At 42.5% G+C, this 17,806-nt stretch overlaps 1 protein-coding gene across 2 annotated transcripts; it reads left to right on the forward strand.

The window, feature by feature from the left end:
* The first annotated feature begins 2,779 nt into the window (after positions 1–2,779).
* On the forward strand, positions 2,780–7,054 carry ABRACL (ABRA C-terminal like). 2 transcript variants are annotated; one of them, XM_065057186.1, is made up of 3 exons: positions 2,780–2,925; positions 5,316–5,382; positions 6,513–7,054. In XM_065057186.1, exons 2-3 carry the CDS (start codon positions 5,322–5,324, stop codon positions 6,695–6,697), a joined length of 246 nt encoding a protein of 81 aa, XP_064913258.1. In that variant the 5' UTR covers positions 2,780–2,925; positions 5,316–5,321; the 3' UTR covers positions 6,698–7,054. The 2 variants fall into 2 exon arrangements, with proteins under 2 accessions (XP_064913258.1, XP_064913260.1); XM_065057188.1 differs by lacking the exon at positions 2,780–2,925 and adding an exon at positions 2,959–3,196.
* Positions 7,055–17,806: the final 10,752 nt, after the last annotated feature.

Genomic DNA, 17,806 nt, shown 5'->3' on the forward strand with positions numbered 1-17,806 from the left:
TACCGTGTTTCAATAATCTCCTGGTGTGTTCCTGGGAACCAATACTTAACAGTGTGCATAACACTTTATTTTCGAAAGACAGGAATAAAAAAAAAAAAAAACACAAATGCACTTTCTCCAAAAAAAAGGTTAAAATAAAACAGATAAAGAATTACTGTGTTTTGTTCAACTTTATCAGATAAATAGTTGATCTTCTTATAAATTAGGGACTGTGATTCAAAACAGACTTGAAAAATAATCTCTAAAATAGATATAATGATGAAAATTATGATGATAGTAATAATAAATTTGGTCTGAAAAGTCCCTAACTATTACTTGATCAAACATAAATCTTCCATTACAACAATCACATTATGCCAAGCAAGGGCCTACATTATTTATTCAAATATAATGGTGTTCTGATGATTACAAAATCTGGAGTGTGCCCATGACACAACTGAAAGCATGTTGTTAACAACAAAAATAGAAGATAAGCACTTTTATTCTATACTGCTAAATAACTGGAATATTTTCCATATTTGCTAACATACTAAATAGATTGTCCTTTAAAAGTTTTGTATCAGATTTTCCTTAAAAGTCTATTCTTTTTATTGTAGCATTTAGCATTGTGTTGGCCAACGAAACAAAGATCTTAGGAAAAGCAATATGCCTTAATATAAGCACACAGGCCATCATATGCACAGAGCATCAATACTCTTCAGATATTACATTTTCCTGAGAGTTCTCCACTGTTTTTTGATTCAGTTCAGAAGATTTAAGTGTCATTAATTTCATTATCGACTTAAGAATGTTTTCCTAACTATCAGAGTTTGTTTTTTGAAAAGAGCACCACTTGCTGATGTTAAATACAGCTAATCTGTTCAGGAAAATGCTTTGATGTGCTATCATCTGCTGAATATATAGCTCCTTGTGCAGAAAGCAGCATGGCATTTTTTTTTTTTACTAACTGAAGATTCTGTTACTGATAAATAGTGATTATTCTAAGGAAAAATTAATCTTTTAATAAATCTTTAATAAAAACACCAACATTAAAAAAAAAAATCCCTCAGAAAAGCAAAGAGTTTGGGCTCCAGTTGTATATCCCTGGAGTGATAAAATGTTATGATCTTGGCATCATTTCCACTGCGCAAATCTATTATCTAGCTGCAGGTTCTGCCAAATGAACCCTAGCAGAGCTTGCTCTAGTGTTTTAAGGGGCCATGAGCTATTTATTTGTCCTTACACCGGGGATGAGAGAAAGTAGTAAGGAACCAGAGCCAACTGCCACAGCTCGCAGTCTGAGGAAGCTAATGCATGAAAATGTGAATTGCAAGAGCTGGAAATAGCTTCTCATATCAACTCTGCTCTACGGGCAGTGATGCCTGATAAGGAGGTGGGAGAGTCAGCTGGGAATGGCAATGCCTTGAGCTGTGAGAGTGAGAATTTTCTGGAGACGTCTGGTGTGAGCCTTGCCTCTGACTAGTGGGTTGGTGGCAGCCTCGTTGCTTTGTAGGAGTTAATGCAGCTCTCAGTCTTAATGCCTGCGTCCTTGAGAGAAGATGTAAACACTTTTTTGAGATGAAGAGGAAGCAAGAAAGACAAGAGCAGTAGCAAATACCAAGATACAAGATGGAAAAAATGAGATTGTGTTCTCTGCACAAAGACATGGCACTGAACGAAAAATTAGATAAATTGCAACATGACTTTATTGAAGGTAAATGATCCTCACCTGGCTCATTCTCTCTCTCTGGAAAGAGAACCTCTTTTGTAAGAACAAATTCCCCTGTACTCTGCACTGATGAGGACGCACCTCGAATACTGTGTTCAGTTTTGGGCCCCTCACTACAAGAAAGACATTGAGGTCCCGGAGAGAGTGCAGAGGAGGGTGGTGAGGGGCCTGGAGCACAAGTCTGATGAGAAGCGGCTGAGGGCACTGGGGCTGTTTAGCCTGGAGAAAAGGAAGCTGAGGGGAGACCTTATCGCTGTCTACAGCTACCTGACAGGAGGTTGTAGCATGGAGGGTGTTGGTCTCTTCTCCCAAGTAGCAAGTGATAGGACAAGAGGAAATGGCCTCAAGTTGCACCAGGGGAGGTTTAGAGTGGATATTAGGAAAATAATTATTCACTGAAAGGTTTGTGAAGCACTGGAACAGGCTGTCCAGGAAGGTGGTGCAGTCACCATCCCTGGAGGTGTTTGAAAGGTGTTTAGATGAGGTTCTTAGGGTCATAGTTTAGTGCTAAAGTTGGGTTATGGTTGGACTCAACGATCGTAAGGGTCTCTTCCAACCAAAATAATTCTACGGAATGCGTGGGGCATGAGAATGTGGCATGGTGTCACCTGCGGAAGCCAGTAAAGAGTATGAGCCAAGTATGGTATCACAAAGTGACTGGAGCAGCAGAGTGTGTTTACAGTAACTCTCCTGGAATAGCAGGTGTTACTGAACAGCTGGCCTTGGAAGGCACCTCACCTAACAAACCTTTGCCACAAAAAGAACGAGGTGTGCTGGTGAAAAAGCACGAAGTTGGGAGTCGCTGATATGGAAAAAAGCGAGGTCCTCACAGCGGGAGAACACGGTGCTTCCACTGGGAACGCCGGCCCAGGCCCTTGCCAGGGCCCGAGGGAGAGCCGGGCCTGGCGCCAGGGACGCGGTGGCCGCAGGACGCTGCCGCCCGGCAGCCCTCGCACGCCGCGGGGAGAGGGATCCCGTCAGAGCAGGGAGCCTCCCGCTGCAGCGAGCGACAGCAGCACCCAGCGCGGCCAAGGGCGCCGCACCGGGGCGGCGGGGAGCCCTGCGCCGGGAGGCGGCCCAGCTCCAGCGGAGGCCGCTTAGCCACCGCCCGCCCCCTCGCCCTGCCCCCGCCTTCCGCCGCCTGCCCCGCCGCCCCCGAGCTCTTTGACGCGGCTCCCGCCGGCGGCACCTCCCGGCGAGAGCGGCGGCAGCAGCGGGTGAGTGGCGGGGCGGGGAGCGGGAGCGGGCCGGTGGTGCCGCGGAGGAGGGAGCGCCCTTCCCTCCGCTCCCGGGGAGAGAGGTGCGGCCCGGGCAGTGGCGGGCGGGGGCGGCTGCCGGGGCTCTTCGCACGCGTTTCCCGGTGCGCCCTGCGCAGGCGGCGGTGGGAGCCCCGGCTGGCCGTGCCGGGCAGAGCCCGGGGAGGCGGGGGCTCCTGCCGGGGGTGCCTCTGGAAGGCAGAGGGACCGCGCCGAGGAGCCATGTTCTCAGGTATCCGCGGTGCCCGCAGCGGGGGCGGTCGGTGCGGTGGGTTGGGAAGATGCATTTGTGCTAAATAACTGTTAGGTGAATTTTCAGCCAATAAAGGGAAGTTTAGCTTTCGTAGTACGTACTGAAAAATCGTGCTGGCTTCCAGCAATGTAATCGCATCTGAAATACTAAATAGTTGGCGTGCACTTTTCATAGTTGGTGCGTTGAGTATATGACAATATTAAGTAAATATTTAAGTGTGCTTAAAATGCCTACAATCCCTTCTTCCTTATACAGCCACAGTTCTCTGGTCTCAAAAGTGTTGCATAATAATATAGAATACGTATTTTTAAAATTCTAAATGTTGCTATTTAAATTGGAAGTGTGTGTGTGAGGGAAAAGAATTTTAAATTTACATACATTTAAAGAGTTAAAGTAAAAACAAACAAACAAAAACTTTTAAAGTTAAAAGAACATCTTTTAAGGGAAGCTAATTATCCCATTGTAATGATCAATAATAAAATTGGCAGTTTGACAAATTAATAATGATGGTGTAAGCTTTTTGGTAGACTGGTCATATTTTCCTCGTTGACTTGTAGCAATATATCTAGTGCTCAGTTAAACTAAAGGTGAAAGCATGTAGAACTCCTCTAAGGCAGTCGTACCAAGGCATTGCATCCTGTTGAGATGTTAGAGGTCAGTCTGCTAACGTCCACCTGAGTGTTTGTTGTTTCCCGGCATTAGGAATGCAGCAGGGGTTTGGATGGGCCTTTGCCTGAACCCCCTGCTGATATGATGCCTGCTCAGTATTGCATGTTAAAAATACAGATTTTTTGCAAGTGAATTTGGGATCTGAAAATCAGACTCTGTTACAAAGGGGGTTTTGCCTCCTGGATAAATCATGAGGGCTCAGGAGGTGGACTTGTGTCACTCTTACTATTATAACTCAATAAAAAAGGAGAAGAGGGGAAGCTTTCCTCATAGGAAGAGTTAGTCACGCATCCAGATGTCAAGTTTTTAACTCTGCTACCTTACCAGATCTGTGCAGAAACCCTGGTTTCTTGAACAATAGGCACTGTCTCAGTGCTCACTGAGCCTGGTTCGGACAGTGCTGAGCTCCAGCAGCTCCCTCGATGGCTTTTGTTCCAGGCTGCATTGTTGGCGCACATGGAAGCTGCATTCAGCACTTTGCTTTGTCTGTGGGGCCTGGTTTCTTATGCTTACCCTGATGCCAGTTTTTGCTTAAGGAGTTTCACATTTAAAGGTTTTATTGTGTTGGATGCTTTGCATAGTGTAGATCCCAAAACACCTTTCAGGTGCCTGCAGTTATGAATGGATGGATGGATGCTTTGTGGCTAAATAGCATTTTGTGTGACTGTAGCGTTGCCATCTACTAAGCTGCGTATGGGTAAACTGTTTCAAGGCATTGGTGCACACTGGTGGAAATTGCTGTTTCACAGCGCAGGATATGTTTGGCCAGTGTAGCGTTTCTTTGAGATCACTATGATGGGAATAAATGTTGACGTTCTTGGGATGCTTGTGTAGTTTGCCTCTGGTTCAGTTCTGCTCCCGGTAGCCGGCTTGGGATAGCTGCTGTCCTTTTAGGCAACCATGCACGTAGACCTGCCGTAACCATCTGGATGCCCGCGGTGTCTTGCCAGGATAAGTGGAAAGCTGTGGTCTGGTTTAAAAAACCCGGATCTACCACATATCCCATATCTCAGAGAGGAATTTAAAGGAAGATGTTCTAATTTTTATTGAGGGCATTGAGAGAATGATGCAAAACCCCTGGAGACCTCTGACATGATTCATGGAGGTCTAAGCACATTCTTTAAAGCAAAACACACACCTCCTGCTGCAACCATCCCACATTTTTCATATTTTGAGAGTAGCTCCCTATATTTTTGTTAAGAGTGTACCAAGGTTGTATTTTCTCTTTACTTCCCCTCAAATGTGGAGGTGTGAAGGCTTTTTGTCCTTTCAAGACTGAAATCTCAGATTATCCTGTAGCCAAGTGTCACCAGGTGACTGGAATTTACAAAGTGCTGTGATATTCCTGATGAACTGACAACAGGACAGGATGGTGCAAAGGATTTACAGGTCTCTTAATAACTTTTTCAAAATTTATTTTACTTTTTAGACCACAATGAACGTGGAACATGAAATTAGCCTCTTAGTTGAGGAGATTAGGCGGTTGGGAACCAAAAGTAAGTATTGTAATATCTCTGACCATACAGATGTTGTCGTGTTATATATACATGTATGTGTATGACATACATGTCATACAGTCATGTTACATCAACCTATGAACTTGGCAAATTTAATTAAGCTGGCTCGGATAACCTGAAAACTTGCATATATACTTAATGTTGGACTGTCTGGTACTCCCTGTGTCCCATCCTTTAAAGTGGTTCTGTTATGGAATTAAACATTTAAGCCTCTGCAGCACAGAGGGCGTAGGCCTGAAATGCTGCTCCCACTAACATTAACTGCAAAATTACCCGTGTCTTTAGGGTACCCAATTCAGCCACCAAAGAAGAAAGTTGTGCCTTTTCCTTTCACTCCTTCCTTGGTAACTTTGGAACTTCCAAGTTTATTCACTTCAATTCTGTTCATCAGGGAGGGAATTGATCTGTATGCCTAAAACTAATCCAGGAGCTATAGGTGTTATCCAAACCTTCCTTAAACTTGCTTAGAAGGTAGCCTGTTCCCTGAAGGTTGTTTGTCATTGCTAAAACTCATCTTTCTTTACAAATATTTATGCAACTTGTGGATGTGCTACCTGCTCATATATTTCAGTTCTGATTAATTTTGTTCAGTTCCATTTGTTTTTCAAAGTATAAATGGATATACACATCTTGCATTTTGTGTGACTGCACCTGCCTTTTAGGAATAGCCTACCTAACCTTAACATATATTTTAAAATTCTTCCTTTGTGTGAGAAGTGAATTCACATTGCACCTTTTTCAATGTGAACCTTAAATATGAATAAATATTAGTAAGTGAAAAAATATATTTGTAAAAAAATTTCTAACAATTCCTTATGCTTTGAAGAGTTTCAGTAGCCTGTTCTGGACATAGGTTTCAGAAAGTCATCAGTAAAAATAGACATAGCAGATGGTCCTTGATAGGAGTCTCTGGAAAAAAGGGAAAGTCATACCAGGCAGGAGTTTTGCCTACTGTTTATCATCAGCATTCATAATATGTTCCCCAATAAATTGGGGGTACACCTTGGAGTTTACTTTCAATGTTCTGGCTGTGTGTCACTTTGTTTCCCCAGTAATCTTCTAACTGAAAGAAAATCTGCATGTGTTTTCATGTTATACCTTTGATTTAGATGCTGATGGACAAGTGAGCGTGAAATTTGGTGTGCTCTTCGCTGATGAAAAGTGTGCCAACCTCTTTGAAGCCCTTGTAGGAACTCTTAAGGCGGCAAAACGACGGAAGATTGTCACTTACCCAGGGGAGCTACTTTTACAAGGTGTACACGACAATGTTGATATCATGCTACTGCAGGACTGATGTAGTGTTTCAGCTATGCATTAATAGAATTGAGACAATGACTTGCAACATCCTCTGAATAAGGCTGATTGTTCTACGGTGTTTTGATGTATTTTCTATATCTTTATATTCAAAAGGAAACTGTCGTATTTTGGAAAACATTCCCTTTTGTAATTCTTCCTAAAGTGGTACTGTGTGTAAGGTAAAAGATGCAAGATTGTGCTTTTTTAAATTTTTTTTTTTAAATCTCAGGTATATGCTCTCAAATGTCTGGTGGTTATTTTCAACATATGAAGAAGGGGACTGGTAATTTCATGTTTACAAATCAAAATGTGCCATGAAAGTACAAAATTAAAACACATAACTAAATTTATGCAATTCTTATTGTTTCTCTTTTTATTTGCAATCTGAAATGAAAGCAAACTGAATTTCTGTAAGGAGCGTGGTTAAGTAACTGTACAGAAAGCATGACAGTGAGATACAAATAGTTTTGCAGCATGATTCAGTTGAAGAATGACTGTCCATTGGAGTGGCCAGATTGTGCATAAAAAGCCACAAATTATAGATGTACCTCGTTCATCTCTGGCAGTGTAATATGCTTTCATTCTTTTGTCCTCTAGACTTTTGAAGAAAGTGGGTGAGGAGTTTCCTGAATGCTTTCGTGCAGTCTTAACCAGAAGATGGTACAGCAGCTTCGCATTGTGATTGTTTTCCTCACAGAATTCATACTTTCTCTAATTCACTCCAGGCACAAAGTGTGAGAGAAGGAAAAAAAAGCCCTCTTGGTTGTTTTCTAGCTTACTAATAATTCTTCTTAGCAGGTAAAAATGCTCCCTCCAGCAGGGAGAAAGAGTGGCTTCAGGAAAGCAGCAGTGGGTAAGCAAACTGCTTAGTGCTCTGTACTTCCGCTTTGCAGCTGCAGCTCTTAAAGTTGCAGGATGGCTGAATTTCCTGTTACTTTGCAGCCTTTTACAAGTCAAAATGCTTGAGAAGTGTCTCCTTGTTTCCAGACATGGGAAATGCATGCATAGTTATGGAATCTCTACAAAGCTGTGTAATTCCAGCTGCTGCCCCTTTCATCTTTGTTTGTTCTGCCTCATGCAACAGCAAAACAACTTAAATCCTGTGTGCAAACAGATCTGGGCTGCCTCTGCCTGTGCTGGCCCAGGATCTGGAGAGCAGGGAAGTGATAAGCAGAGAAACTTGAGCTGTCTGGGTCCAAGCCAGCTGGACTAAAGAAGTAGAGCAGGAGCTCAGCACAGCTTACTGGCTCCAGTGCCCCATCACTCAAATGCAGCTCTTCTGCTTCCAGACCAGACCTGACAAGAGCCCGTGCCCCAGAGGTGGAAAGAAGGAGGACTGAGACCCAGACCTTCTGCATTAGGGGTGAGACCAGACAGCTCTGCGTTACCACATAGCCACAGTTGTTTTTTCCTCCGCCTGTGTTTTGTTGGCAGCCTGAGTCATTGTCTGGGTTCACAGGACAGCCTGACTATGCTGGCAGATACCGGGCGCTTTGTGATTGTCTGCTTTTGGTACAGGAGGGTACCAGCCTGCCCAGCCAGGATATAGTTCTCTGTGTTCACAACAGCTCTTAAAGCACTGAAGGGGTCTCCACCTTGAAAATTCAGCTACCAGTAAATTTAAAGCTTGTTGCTGAGTTGAAGCTGAGACGGGACTATGGAGAGACCTTTATGTCTCTCTCGTTTGGGATTTATCCTCTTAACAGTGCTAATGAATGTATTCGGGGCTTCTGTGAATGCCGTGTGGTAAGACGCAGAGAAACTTGGCATTGAATCAAATTTGTAACAACCAGAGGAGAGTGTGACCATGTACGGCCCAGGAGAGTTGAGATTCGTTTTCACTCTGTTGCTGAGAGCGGAAGAGGGACAATGTGTACGAGGTTGTATGTTCAAGGCCTTGACCTCAGTGTATCTGCAGGTCCCATAATTGTGTGGGCTTCTTCAGGTTATTTACAAGCACTGACTACTTTGTTTCTAATATTTTTTTTTTCAGAGAAAATCAAACACGAACATTGCTTCACATGTGTGGAGCCACGCCTCTGTGAAGGAAGTAATTACCACTGCAAATGACCTGGACATGAGATGGAGTTCCTGGAGCACTTGACACAATAATAGAAAAGCTAACTATGGGGAAGGCATTACCTATTTTTGTAAACAGTAGGACAGTCAGAAGTCCCCTGTGATGGGTTTGTGACCTTGCCAGCCATGAGTCTGAAGGAAGTTTGTAGATCAGCCAGGAGCACTGGTGATTCCAAAATAGCAAGACATTCTCCTGTCTAATGGGAAGTAGGAAGGTACAGAGATCTTCGACAACAGCATAAAAGTGTTGTTCAGTAGAGTGGTTACCTGCCTATAATTATGCTGGGAAATTAGTGAAGGAGTAGCTTAGCTAATTCTGTCTCCATCTGTGTGAGATCTGGGAGCTTGGTGGAACCCTGAAGAGAGGTTAGATGAGCTCCAGGCAAATCTACCTGGTACAATGTGAGATGTTACCAGTGTGTGTTTTCAGCAGGGACTCTTAGAGAAACTGATGGAGTGCAGTGTAGGCACTCACCTCACCTCACAGCTGTTTCCACGCAAAATCCATTGACTGGAGATAAATGTGCTTTTCAAAGTGGCTTTGACTAAGCTGTGAAAGTGCTGAGGTGCAGGTTTGTGTAACCTCTGGTGAGTGACGGTAACATCTTAAACTTCACAGCTATTTCCCTTGCGAGCATAGGTTTTTGCTGGGAACTTGAGCAAAAGGAGGGTTGAAATGCATATGATATTATCTTTTCCATGCCTCTCATGTTGGAATGAATTTTGAAAACGCATGTTGTGTTCTTCTTGTTTCTCATCTCCCCTCCAAAGGTTTGCTGGAGGTGTTCTTTCCACTTCAAGGGGTTTCTCCCACTGACAGCAGTGTCACTTTTGCCATTCATATCTATGTGAATTTGGTTATCTTTATTTAGTTTGTCACAAAAAAACCACAACACTTGAGTGAAAGAACAAGTATAAAAGTAGCATGAAGTTCTTACATGCTGAAAACTGGTTATGTTGCCACTGATACTTAGCAGTTTTATTCAGAAATAGTTGCATGTTTCAGAAATCCCCCAGCTCCAGCAGGGGGATTGGACTAGATGATCTTTTGAGGTCCCTTCCAATCCCAAACATACTGTGATACTGTGAAATAGGCTGAGATTTGCTACTCCAGGAGCACAAAGTGACTGTTAAGTGTGTTGAAACAGTTGTAGAGCCTGTGCTAAAATGGCACAGCATGAACCAGTGAATGCCACAGGACTGACTTTATGGTTCCATATCAAACCACTAACCATTAATGACACCTTTGTGTCACCGCCACCTGGTATAAAAGAACAGTCCTAAAGGATTGGTCTACTGCAGCATAATTCATGTTTGGTATTGCCTGAAATTCTGTGGTCTGATAATTGTATGATGGGGATCCTGGTTTCAAGGACTTAAAAAAAACCAGCACAAACAAACAAACAAAATGCATTTTGTTTGGAAACTGGAAATGTCAATAACTTTGCAAAATTCATGTTCTTGTTTCTGTCCTTCTCAAGCAAATATGAGATGTTTGCTCTGTAATGGATTTTTTTCCTGATATATAAGAAAGCAATTCATTCCAAAGTCAGCCACAAAGGGTAGAGCTAGGTATGAACAAAGCAGTTTGAAGGAAAATGAACCCCTACACCAAAAAATATGTTTCAGTGTTCTGACAGCTGTTTGGAAGAGGTGATCTGGCTGGGTTGAAGAATATGAGTTTGGTGACCCAGTCACATATTCAAGCCTGAATACCTGTCAGGACAAAAGTCAGTATGACATACTTTGTTTTGCAACCCAAAATATGATATATGCCCAAATATTCTGGATTTTTTTTTTCCTGCTTCCCTACATACCAGTCAGTTTTTACTTTGTAAACCATGCATTAAGCTTATGATGGAGACCCAAACTGTCCCCTTTCCTGTATTTATTTTGTAACAGAGAAAAAGGCAAGGACAAAAGAGCTGTTTAGTGCTCTCTAAAACATGCAGACAGGATCCAAGTCAAGACTGTTAACGTTGTTGGTGATGCTAAAAAACAACTGTCTGCCTTCGCTCAGAGGTCCAGCACCCACACCAACTTAGATCTCCTATAGATTTGATTTTCAAGGCAAGACGTCTTCAGCATTTTTGATTTGAAATTGCATTCTTAAAGAAAATTGATAGCAGTTTGAAGAGTTGCTCCAGTGCAATGATTTCAAGAAATCTGTATGGTCAATATTTCCAGGTACTCCTTAAAAAAAAAAAAATTGGACAAATTAGTTGAGGATGAGTGCTTGACAGTGTTTCTAGGAAGCCAGTGTGTTTAAGAACTAGTTACATAAGCTGCTTCATGTGAAATTGTTCTAATAAAGTTTTCCTGAGGGTGGCAGTTCAGTTTAGTTCTGCTACTCTGAGTACAGCTTCAGCCACAAATGCACTGTAGATGCACATTTAGGCAGCTGAAGCCAGTCTCCTGGCAGGTATTTTGAATAATGCACCAGAAGAAGCATTAACTTGTGGTGTAGCGTAGATGTCATCGCAAATTATGTTTATCTCCGCCAAAGCACCTGAGCGAGTCCAGGAGGTTAAATTCCAGGCTGGTACCTGGGGAGGGAGCAGTGTGACCTACAAACATGCTCCAGAGTCCTGTCAGACCAGATCCAGATCAAACTTCCTTTCAGAGAGATGCTTTGAGTCAGACCTGTGTGTTTTCCAGTACAGCACTTTCATAAATATAGCAGCATTATGTCCATGACTTTGCTCCTTTTCGGAGCTCATTCCTGCACAACCACAGCAAGCTGAGTGATACTGAGTGTCCTACGGCCACCTCACCATCCTTAAAGCTGTTCTCCAGAGAGGACAATAGTGTGTACCATGTACCTGTGTATGCATATTATGCATAACTATTTGTACAACATGTACTCAAAACCTGACTATTTTTTCCCAATGGGAATACACTCTGTAAATGACAATGATGTTTAAATGGGAATACAGTAAGCTGCATTTTCTAGTCTTTGCCAAGTCTGCTAAATGCCACAGAAGATCCCATTAGAGTAACTGAGAGTTTATATCTTGCAGAATTAGGTCTTTTGTAAGGCTTTCATGACAGAAGGCATTTTATTGCCAGTTCTTTATTAATCCAGAGGCTTTTGTCTGTCTCTGTAGCTAATGTTCTAAAAAGCTTCCTCTATAAAGTTGTATTTTGGAGCACAGTATGATTTTCTTGGAAATCTGCTTTCAGTTTTCTTAGGAAAAAAAAAAAAAAGAACATAAAGGCAACAGCAGTTGAAAACACCACCATTCAGCAGGAATTTAACACTATGTAGCAGTTGACACAGAAGTCAACATCTGAAGATGGAAATAATTGCATTATAGGTGCCTTCGGTGGCTTTCAAGTACCTAAATTTAAGTGTGTGATTAATAACATCTGCAAGGTACTCACGTAGTTCCAAGTCCACAGGCATCTAAGATTTTACTGGAAAAGTTTGCTGGGGACATAAAATCATGCGAGCCACCATATACCCAGAGGCCCTTCCACCTTGACTATGCTGAACACCAAGGTGCCTGTCCCAGAATGATGTCCACAGGAGATCAGCACACACTCAAGCCTGAATTCCCCCAGGATCCGTGCTGGGAGGCACGGACACTCAGTAGTCCTCAGCCCTGTAAAGAAACATCTGGAATTTTCTTCTTAGGAGTCCACTAAGAGACCTTTCATTATCTTGGCAAATGGTTCTGTCTGGAAGGGGACGGAAGCATCTGCAGCAGGTGGGTGCAGGTTGCTCTGCTGGGCCCTGCGTGCTGACCAACTGCATGGCACCTGGTGTGCTGGGAAACATCAGCAAGTGAAATCACCATGTAAAAAACTGCACCTTGGGCTCCTTGGGAAGTCAGTCTATGCTTCTGTGTTGGCAACACTGATGTTGGATGTTTTGCTCAGAGCCCTGAGTGGGATTCCCTAACCTGTTGTAGAAAATGATGCACACCCCGTGTGCTTACACATGTATTGTATTACACTCGAGCAGGCCCAGCCAGCTGGCCCGATAGTGGGGAACTGCTGTAGTGGGACTTCTCAGAATTGTTTTCTTCTCTATAAACACACTTGGTAGTTTATAGAATAATAGAATATCTCAAGTTGGAAGGGACTCATAAGTTTGCAGCACGCATTAGCTTGGTTCCCTCTCAAATACCTTGCACAGTGAGGAGTTCCCAATCGTGCTTGGGACCCCATCCATAGCCGTGCACCCTAGTAAGGGTCCTGACAGCTTTGTTAGTTTCACTGAACACATCTCATCTTAAAAGTATAATAATACGCAGCTCAGAAAACTAAGGGTTAAAAAAGTGGCAATACCACAGTCCTACTGTCATCACAAAGTTTAGGCCTGTACCCAACACGCTCCCCTTACATTTTCAAAACAGCCAAAGACAGCAGGCTTGGCATTTGAAGCTCCAAGACAGACCTTCCCCTCCACCGTCTGCGGCCCCAGTGCTGGCAGGATGTGGCAGTGGGTGACAGCCCCAGGGTGAAACGCGCCCTTGGCTTCTGCAGAAGGGAAAACAAAACCAATGTGCTTTGGCAGAAGCAAGAGGAAGTAAATGGTATAAACAATGCAAAGTACATGATACTGCAAATTTTGTTTTATCTCAATCCAGACTGCTAGTGATCATGCAGGCACATATTTTAAATTGCAATGTTGATAATCTACATTTTAAACAAAAAAAAGAAACGTCACTGTACCTTGCAAGCTGCAGGTGTTGCTGTCAAGTCTTATGACACTCTCTTTTAAATGTAAGAAACAAAACTAATCGTCTTTGCATTATTAGCTATAGTTGGCCAGTTAATGATATCTTGAAGGTAAGGTGCAGACAGTTGGCATTTTATCTATTTTTAATCATTTTTAAAATGGCAGTGCCATCCCTTCACTCCCACTCTGCCTTTCCCACACACACTCAACATTTTATGAGTCATGCTGTGAAAATACCAAGAGGTTGATGTAAAGATGAGGTTTTGGAAAGTTCTTTAGTAAAGAGTGTTCAAGGTGCTTTTTCTCCCTTTCTTCTGTCTGTGAATGGATCATGTTTCCAAGCCACTGTCTACAGTACAAGGGCAAGGTTTTTATTAAAACTAAAATCTGAGGGTATTCTATCATTAAGGTGAGGCCACAAGAGAAATACATCTTTTGCATCAAGTTTCTAAGAATGTTTCTGCATTTTACAGGATCTTTATTTTTGCAAGTGTCCCACCTGGGCAACACCCACCCAGCTCCTCCTCGCTCGGTGGTCTCCTGCACCTGTCACTGCTCTGAGATGTGGCTTTTTGGGTGACTATCCAAAAGGGTGACTATCTCTGCCCTCGCTGGAGAAGGTAAAGTGTGAGTTTGTGTCTCTGTAACAACAGCAGTCCATTTTACAAGTCTGTTTTTTTGGTTTAGTTTTTATCTCTAGGGTAAACATTTAAATTAAACAGAATTACATACCTCCTTGCTCTCCTCCCTCCCCTGAAGCCCAAGCAGCATATGCCTACCTGTTATATTGCAAAATGTCTCTCTCTTTGCATAACGGGTAGACAAGGTAACCTCTTGAGACCTTTTAGCCCACAAATCCTAGAAAAAGCTCTTGTAAAGGCAGCTGATCATGGAGCCCATCCCTGTAGCTTTCAAGATAGCACCAGAGCTTTTTGGTGGAAAGCCTCCAGAGTAAGTATTGTTCCTTTGAATTTGTCCACACATGTTACGTACCACTAACCTGGTCCTGACTGGAACATCTGCTTTACTGATGCAATGGTACAAATGATAATATCGTCTAAACTTATTTAGTAGCTTTTCAATTTTTTTTTTATTTTTTTTTATTTTTGGTCAGAGTTTGTTTCTCACAAATAGAGCAAAAAGTTTTTAAAAAAATCCATATAAGCCATTGTTTTGCACCAGGGGTGGTGATCAGATGAGAGAAGTGGAGAGAGAGAGATGGTGCAAGGCTCTTTCTGGATCCCTGTAAGAAAGACCCAAAACCAAATAGATTAATAAGACAGCCATTTAACAAGATAGAATGAAGTGAGAAACATAGGTGGTGTGATATTCTTATGTCCCTTCAGGTGCTGGGCAACTCACATTTGCGCAGAACCAGGCAGGCCCCATAGATTTTGCTGTGGCTGATCCCTCCAAGAAGAGGTTCCTCCTTTTTGGTCCTTCAAGTTATTCAATAATTTCCTTACATGGTAACAACTCTATTCCTAAAGGATGTTTGCAGGTGGGTGCTGTACTTGCTGGTAGCAAGCGGGAGCTGCCCGCAGGCTCCTCTGTTACGAGGAGGTGGCTGAGTTTGTCCCGTGGCCCAGGGGCCTGTGCAGCACATGGCAGGCTGGAGGCCACGCTGGACGTGTGGCACAGGATGGGCCTGGGACTGCTCAAGTTTGCTGTGGTGTGGGTGACGAACTCCTCGATACACAGCAGTCTCCTGGTCAGGATAACAACACAGATGCTTTTGAATCTTCAGTTTATTCCATCTAACAAGCTGCTGAGCTGCTCCTTGGCTGTCCTCCGAAATGAAGTCATTTAATGTGCCATTGGTAATAGGAAGGAAAATTGGGGAAGTACTTTCTGTTGTTGTTTTCAAGCACAGTAACTGATCTTCCTGAAAACTTGGGTGTTTCACATGTTGGGTTAGAGCTTAAAAATTGTCCCAAGGGGAATTTTTCTAAATGCAAATTTTCTATTACAGAAAGACTATATCATATCACATAGAACTAGGATATTAGTAGGTACCTAACTCTACTGAGTATTGTGTCCTGTTTCTGTGCCTTCCTATTCTTACAAAGATTTGGTCTTCTCTGTTTTTTCAAAGCTGCCGGACACTTTTAATCCTGGCCCATGTTACACTGATCTGCACACTCCTTTTCCACACTGTCGTGTCTAAACTGTGGATTCACTGTTCGTGAAGCAGACTGAGGGAGCTGTGGTTACAGTCAGGGAGCAAGTCTGTAGCAGCTGGCAGGGACGTGACTGAGTTTTATTTTGTAATATTCACTTGCTTTATTCCAAGAGAGATGCTCTCTCCTGCAGTCTCTTGCCTTCGCTCTTTGCAGAAGTTTCATTTCTTTCACAGTGGGGCAAATGAAGTAAGTAGCCTCATTACTTTCCAATCTTCCTTCTTTTTATTATCGCTGTTTTCACCATATGACAAGATCCCTGTGGGAAAAAAATAAAAAAAAAAAAGAAGAAAAAAAGAACATTTAACTAAAGGTTATCTCCCATTGCACATACACAAAGAACTGAATTAAAGCTGCATGGAAGGTGTTATTTATAATTCTAGAGTGTTTAACCTCAGTTTAGAGCGTATTATGTAAGTGCTGTATGTACAAGCATAGATACATATTGATAAGCATTATCTCTGTATTGATAAGCATTTATACATATTAGGTCTCTGTGAGGAAGACAGATAAGCAGGGTCTCACTCTGAATCCATGAATGAGTTTGTCCTGGTAGCACACTCTATCCTTCCCCTTTGGAAGAGCTCATGCTCAGTTATTTTGGCGGGATCTTGGTGGTGCAGATGCAGATGGCAGAAGGACAGCAGCAACCTGAAAAATGCTGGTTTTTGTCCAAGCTTGAATGGAGCTCCATGGAAGGCAGGCAGAGCCCTTGTCACCACTCCCCTCCAGACTTGCAAAGGCTTGCTATGAGGCAGAAGTAGCAAGTGAGCACCTACGAAAAAGGTAGATATCTTTTGCAATAGCAAATATTAATCAAGCTAAATGTGTAACTCCTGACAACCTGCGCATACAAGTCCAGTTTGCTCTCTCATGTCATCTTTACTGCTGAACTAAACCATGGAAACAGGCAAGGGAAGCTTCCTCTTCAGAAGAATGATTTTGGTATATTTAGAAATTGGGTAAACTTAGAAATGTGTTTTATTCTTTTCTCTGTGGATACATAATGGCTTTCAGAAGCAAGTGTAATGTTTAGACACATCCTGTCTGATCCAGTGTCACTAATTACATCTTACTGAGCATTGCCAATTGACAGCTGTTTGTTCCTAGATCCTTTTTAGAGCTTTCCTTTCTTAACATTTCCTATTAGCACAGTATTAGGTCTCAGACAGTGCAGGTCCAGCACAAATAATACGTAAACTGGGTGCGAGCTGTGTTTTCCCTGCAGTTCTCAAGACTGCCTGTGAGCAAGACTAGAGGACAAGATAGTAAAAATTACGATGTTTTCCTGCTCTCTGGCTGATGTTGCTTGTAGGAATTAAGCTGCTGCACTTCCATTATTTTTCTACTTCCATTATATGTAACTTTCACAATTTTATGGATGTCCTTCATCTCTCCATCTTTTTCTGCTCTTCATAGCCTGGCAGTCTAATGGAAGCAAGAAAATTGTCTCTCCAACTTCTTTCTCCTTGCAGAACAAAGCATTTGTTCACTGTGGCTTTGTACTTCACAATGACAATAAAATGATGCACAATTATTACTCAATCAGAAAAGGTGTTTGTGCTCAGTTTGCACAACAGCAGGTGATTATGCCAAGTGCAAACTGCTGTACAATTAGGCCCAGTGTTTCTAAATATACCCAGAGCTAGAAAGGGTGAGTTATACTGGAAATTTTCCAGCAGAAAGTATTTGATCTTGCAGCTTTTACTTTGATGTTTGTTGAATATGTCTCAATCAGAGTTATAGGACTGGGCTCAGCATATTCAAAGAGATTTGAGTGTTTCAAGATCACGTCTTTTTTCCATTTCCAAACCCGATGGTTTCAAATCATCACATTCCACTTTGGCTGAAGTGATTTATGTGTCTTAACAGTGCTGCAAACTGCAGTCTTCTAATTTGGGACTCTCCCCGCAAGGTATTAATGCTCTCTGATGATTTCAAATCACTTTGCACACTGTAAAAAGGGCTTTGTGATTAACACCCTTAAAAACTCCTTTTGTTTGGCAAAGACTTACATTTAAATCCTAGGCATGTAGAAAGACAGGCTGATGCAAACCACAAGATGTATTATTTTGTACATTTGAATGTGAAAGGTATTTCTCAAGCTTTTTGCTCTATCATTTGGCCAAATGCATTAGAGTCTGTAAAATTATTCTGCCTC

Source organism: Columba livia, chromosome 3 (genome assembly GCF_036013475.1).
Source record: "Columba livia isolate bColLiv1 breed racing homer chromosome 3, bColLiv1.pat.W.v2, whole genome shotgun sequence".
Lineage (NCBI taxonomy): Eukaryota > Metazoa > Chordata > Aves > Columbiformes > Columbidae > Columba > Columba livia.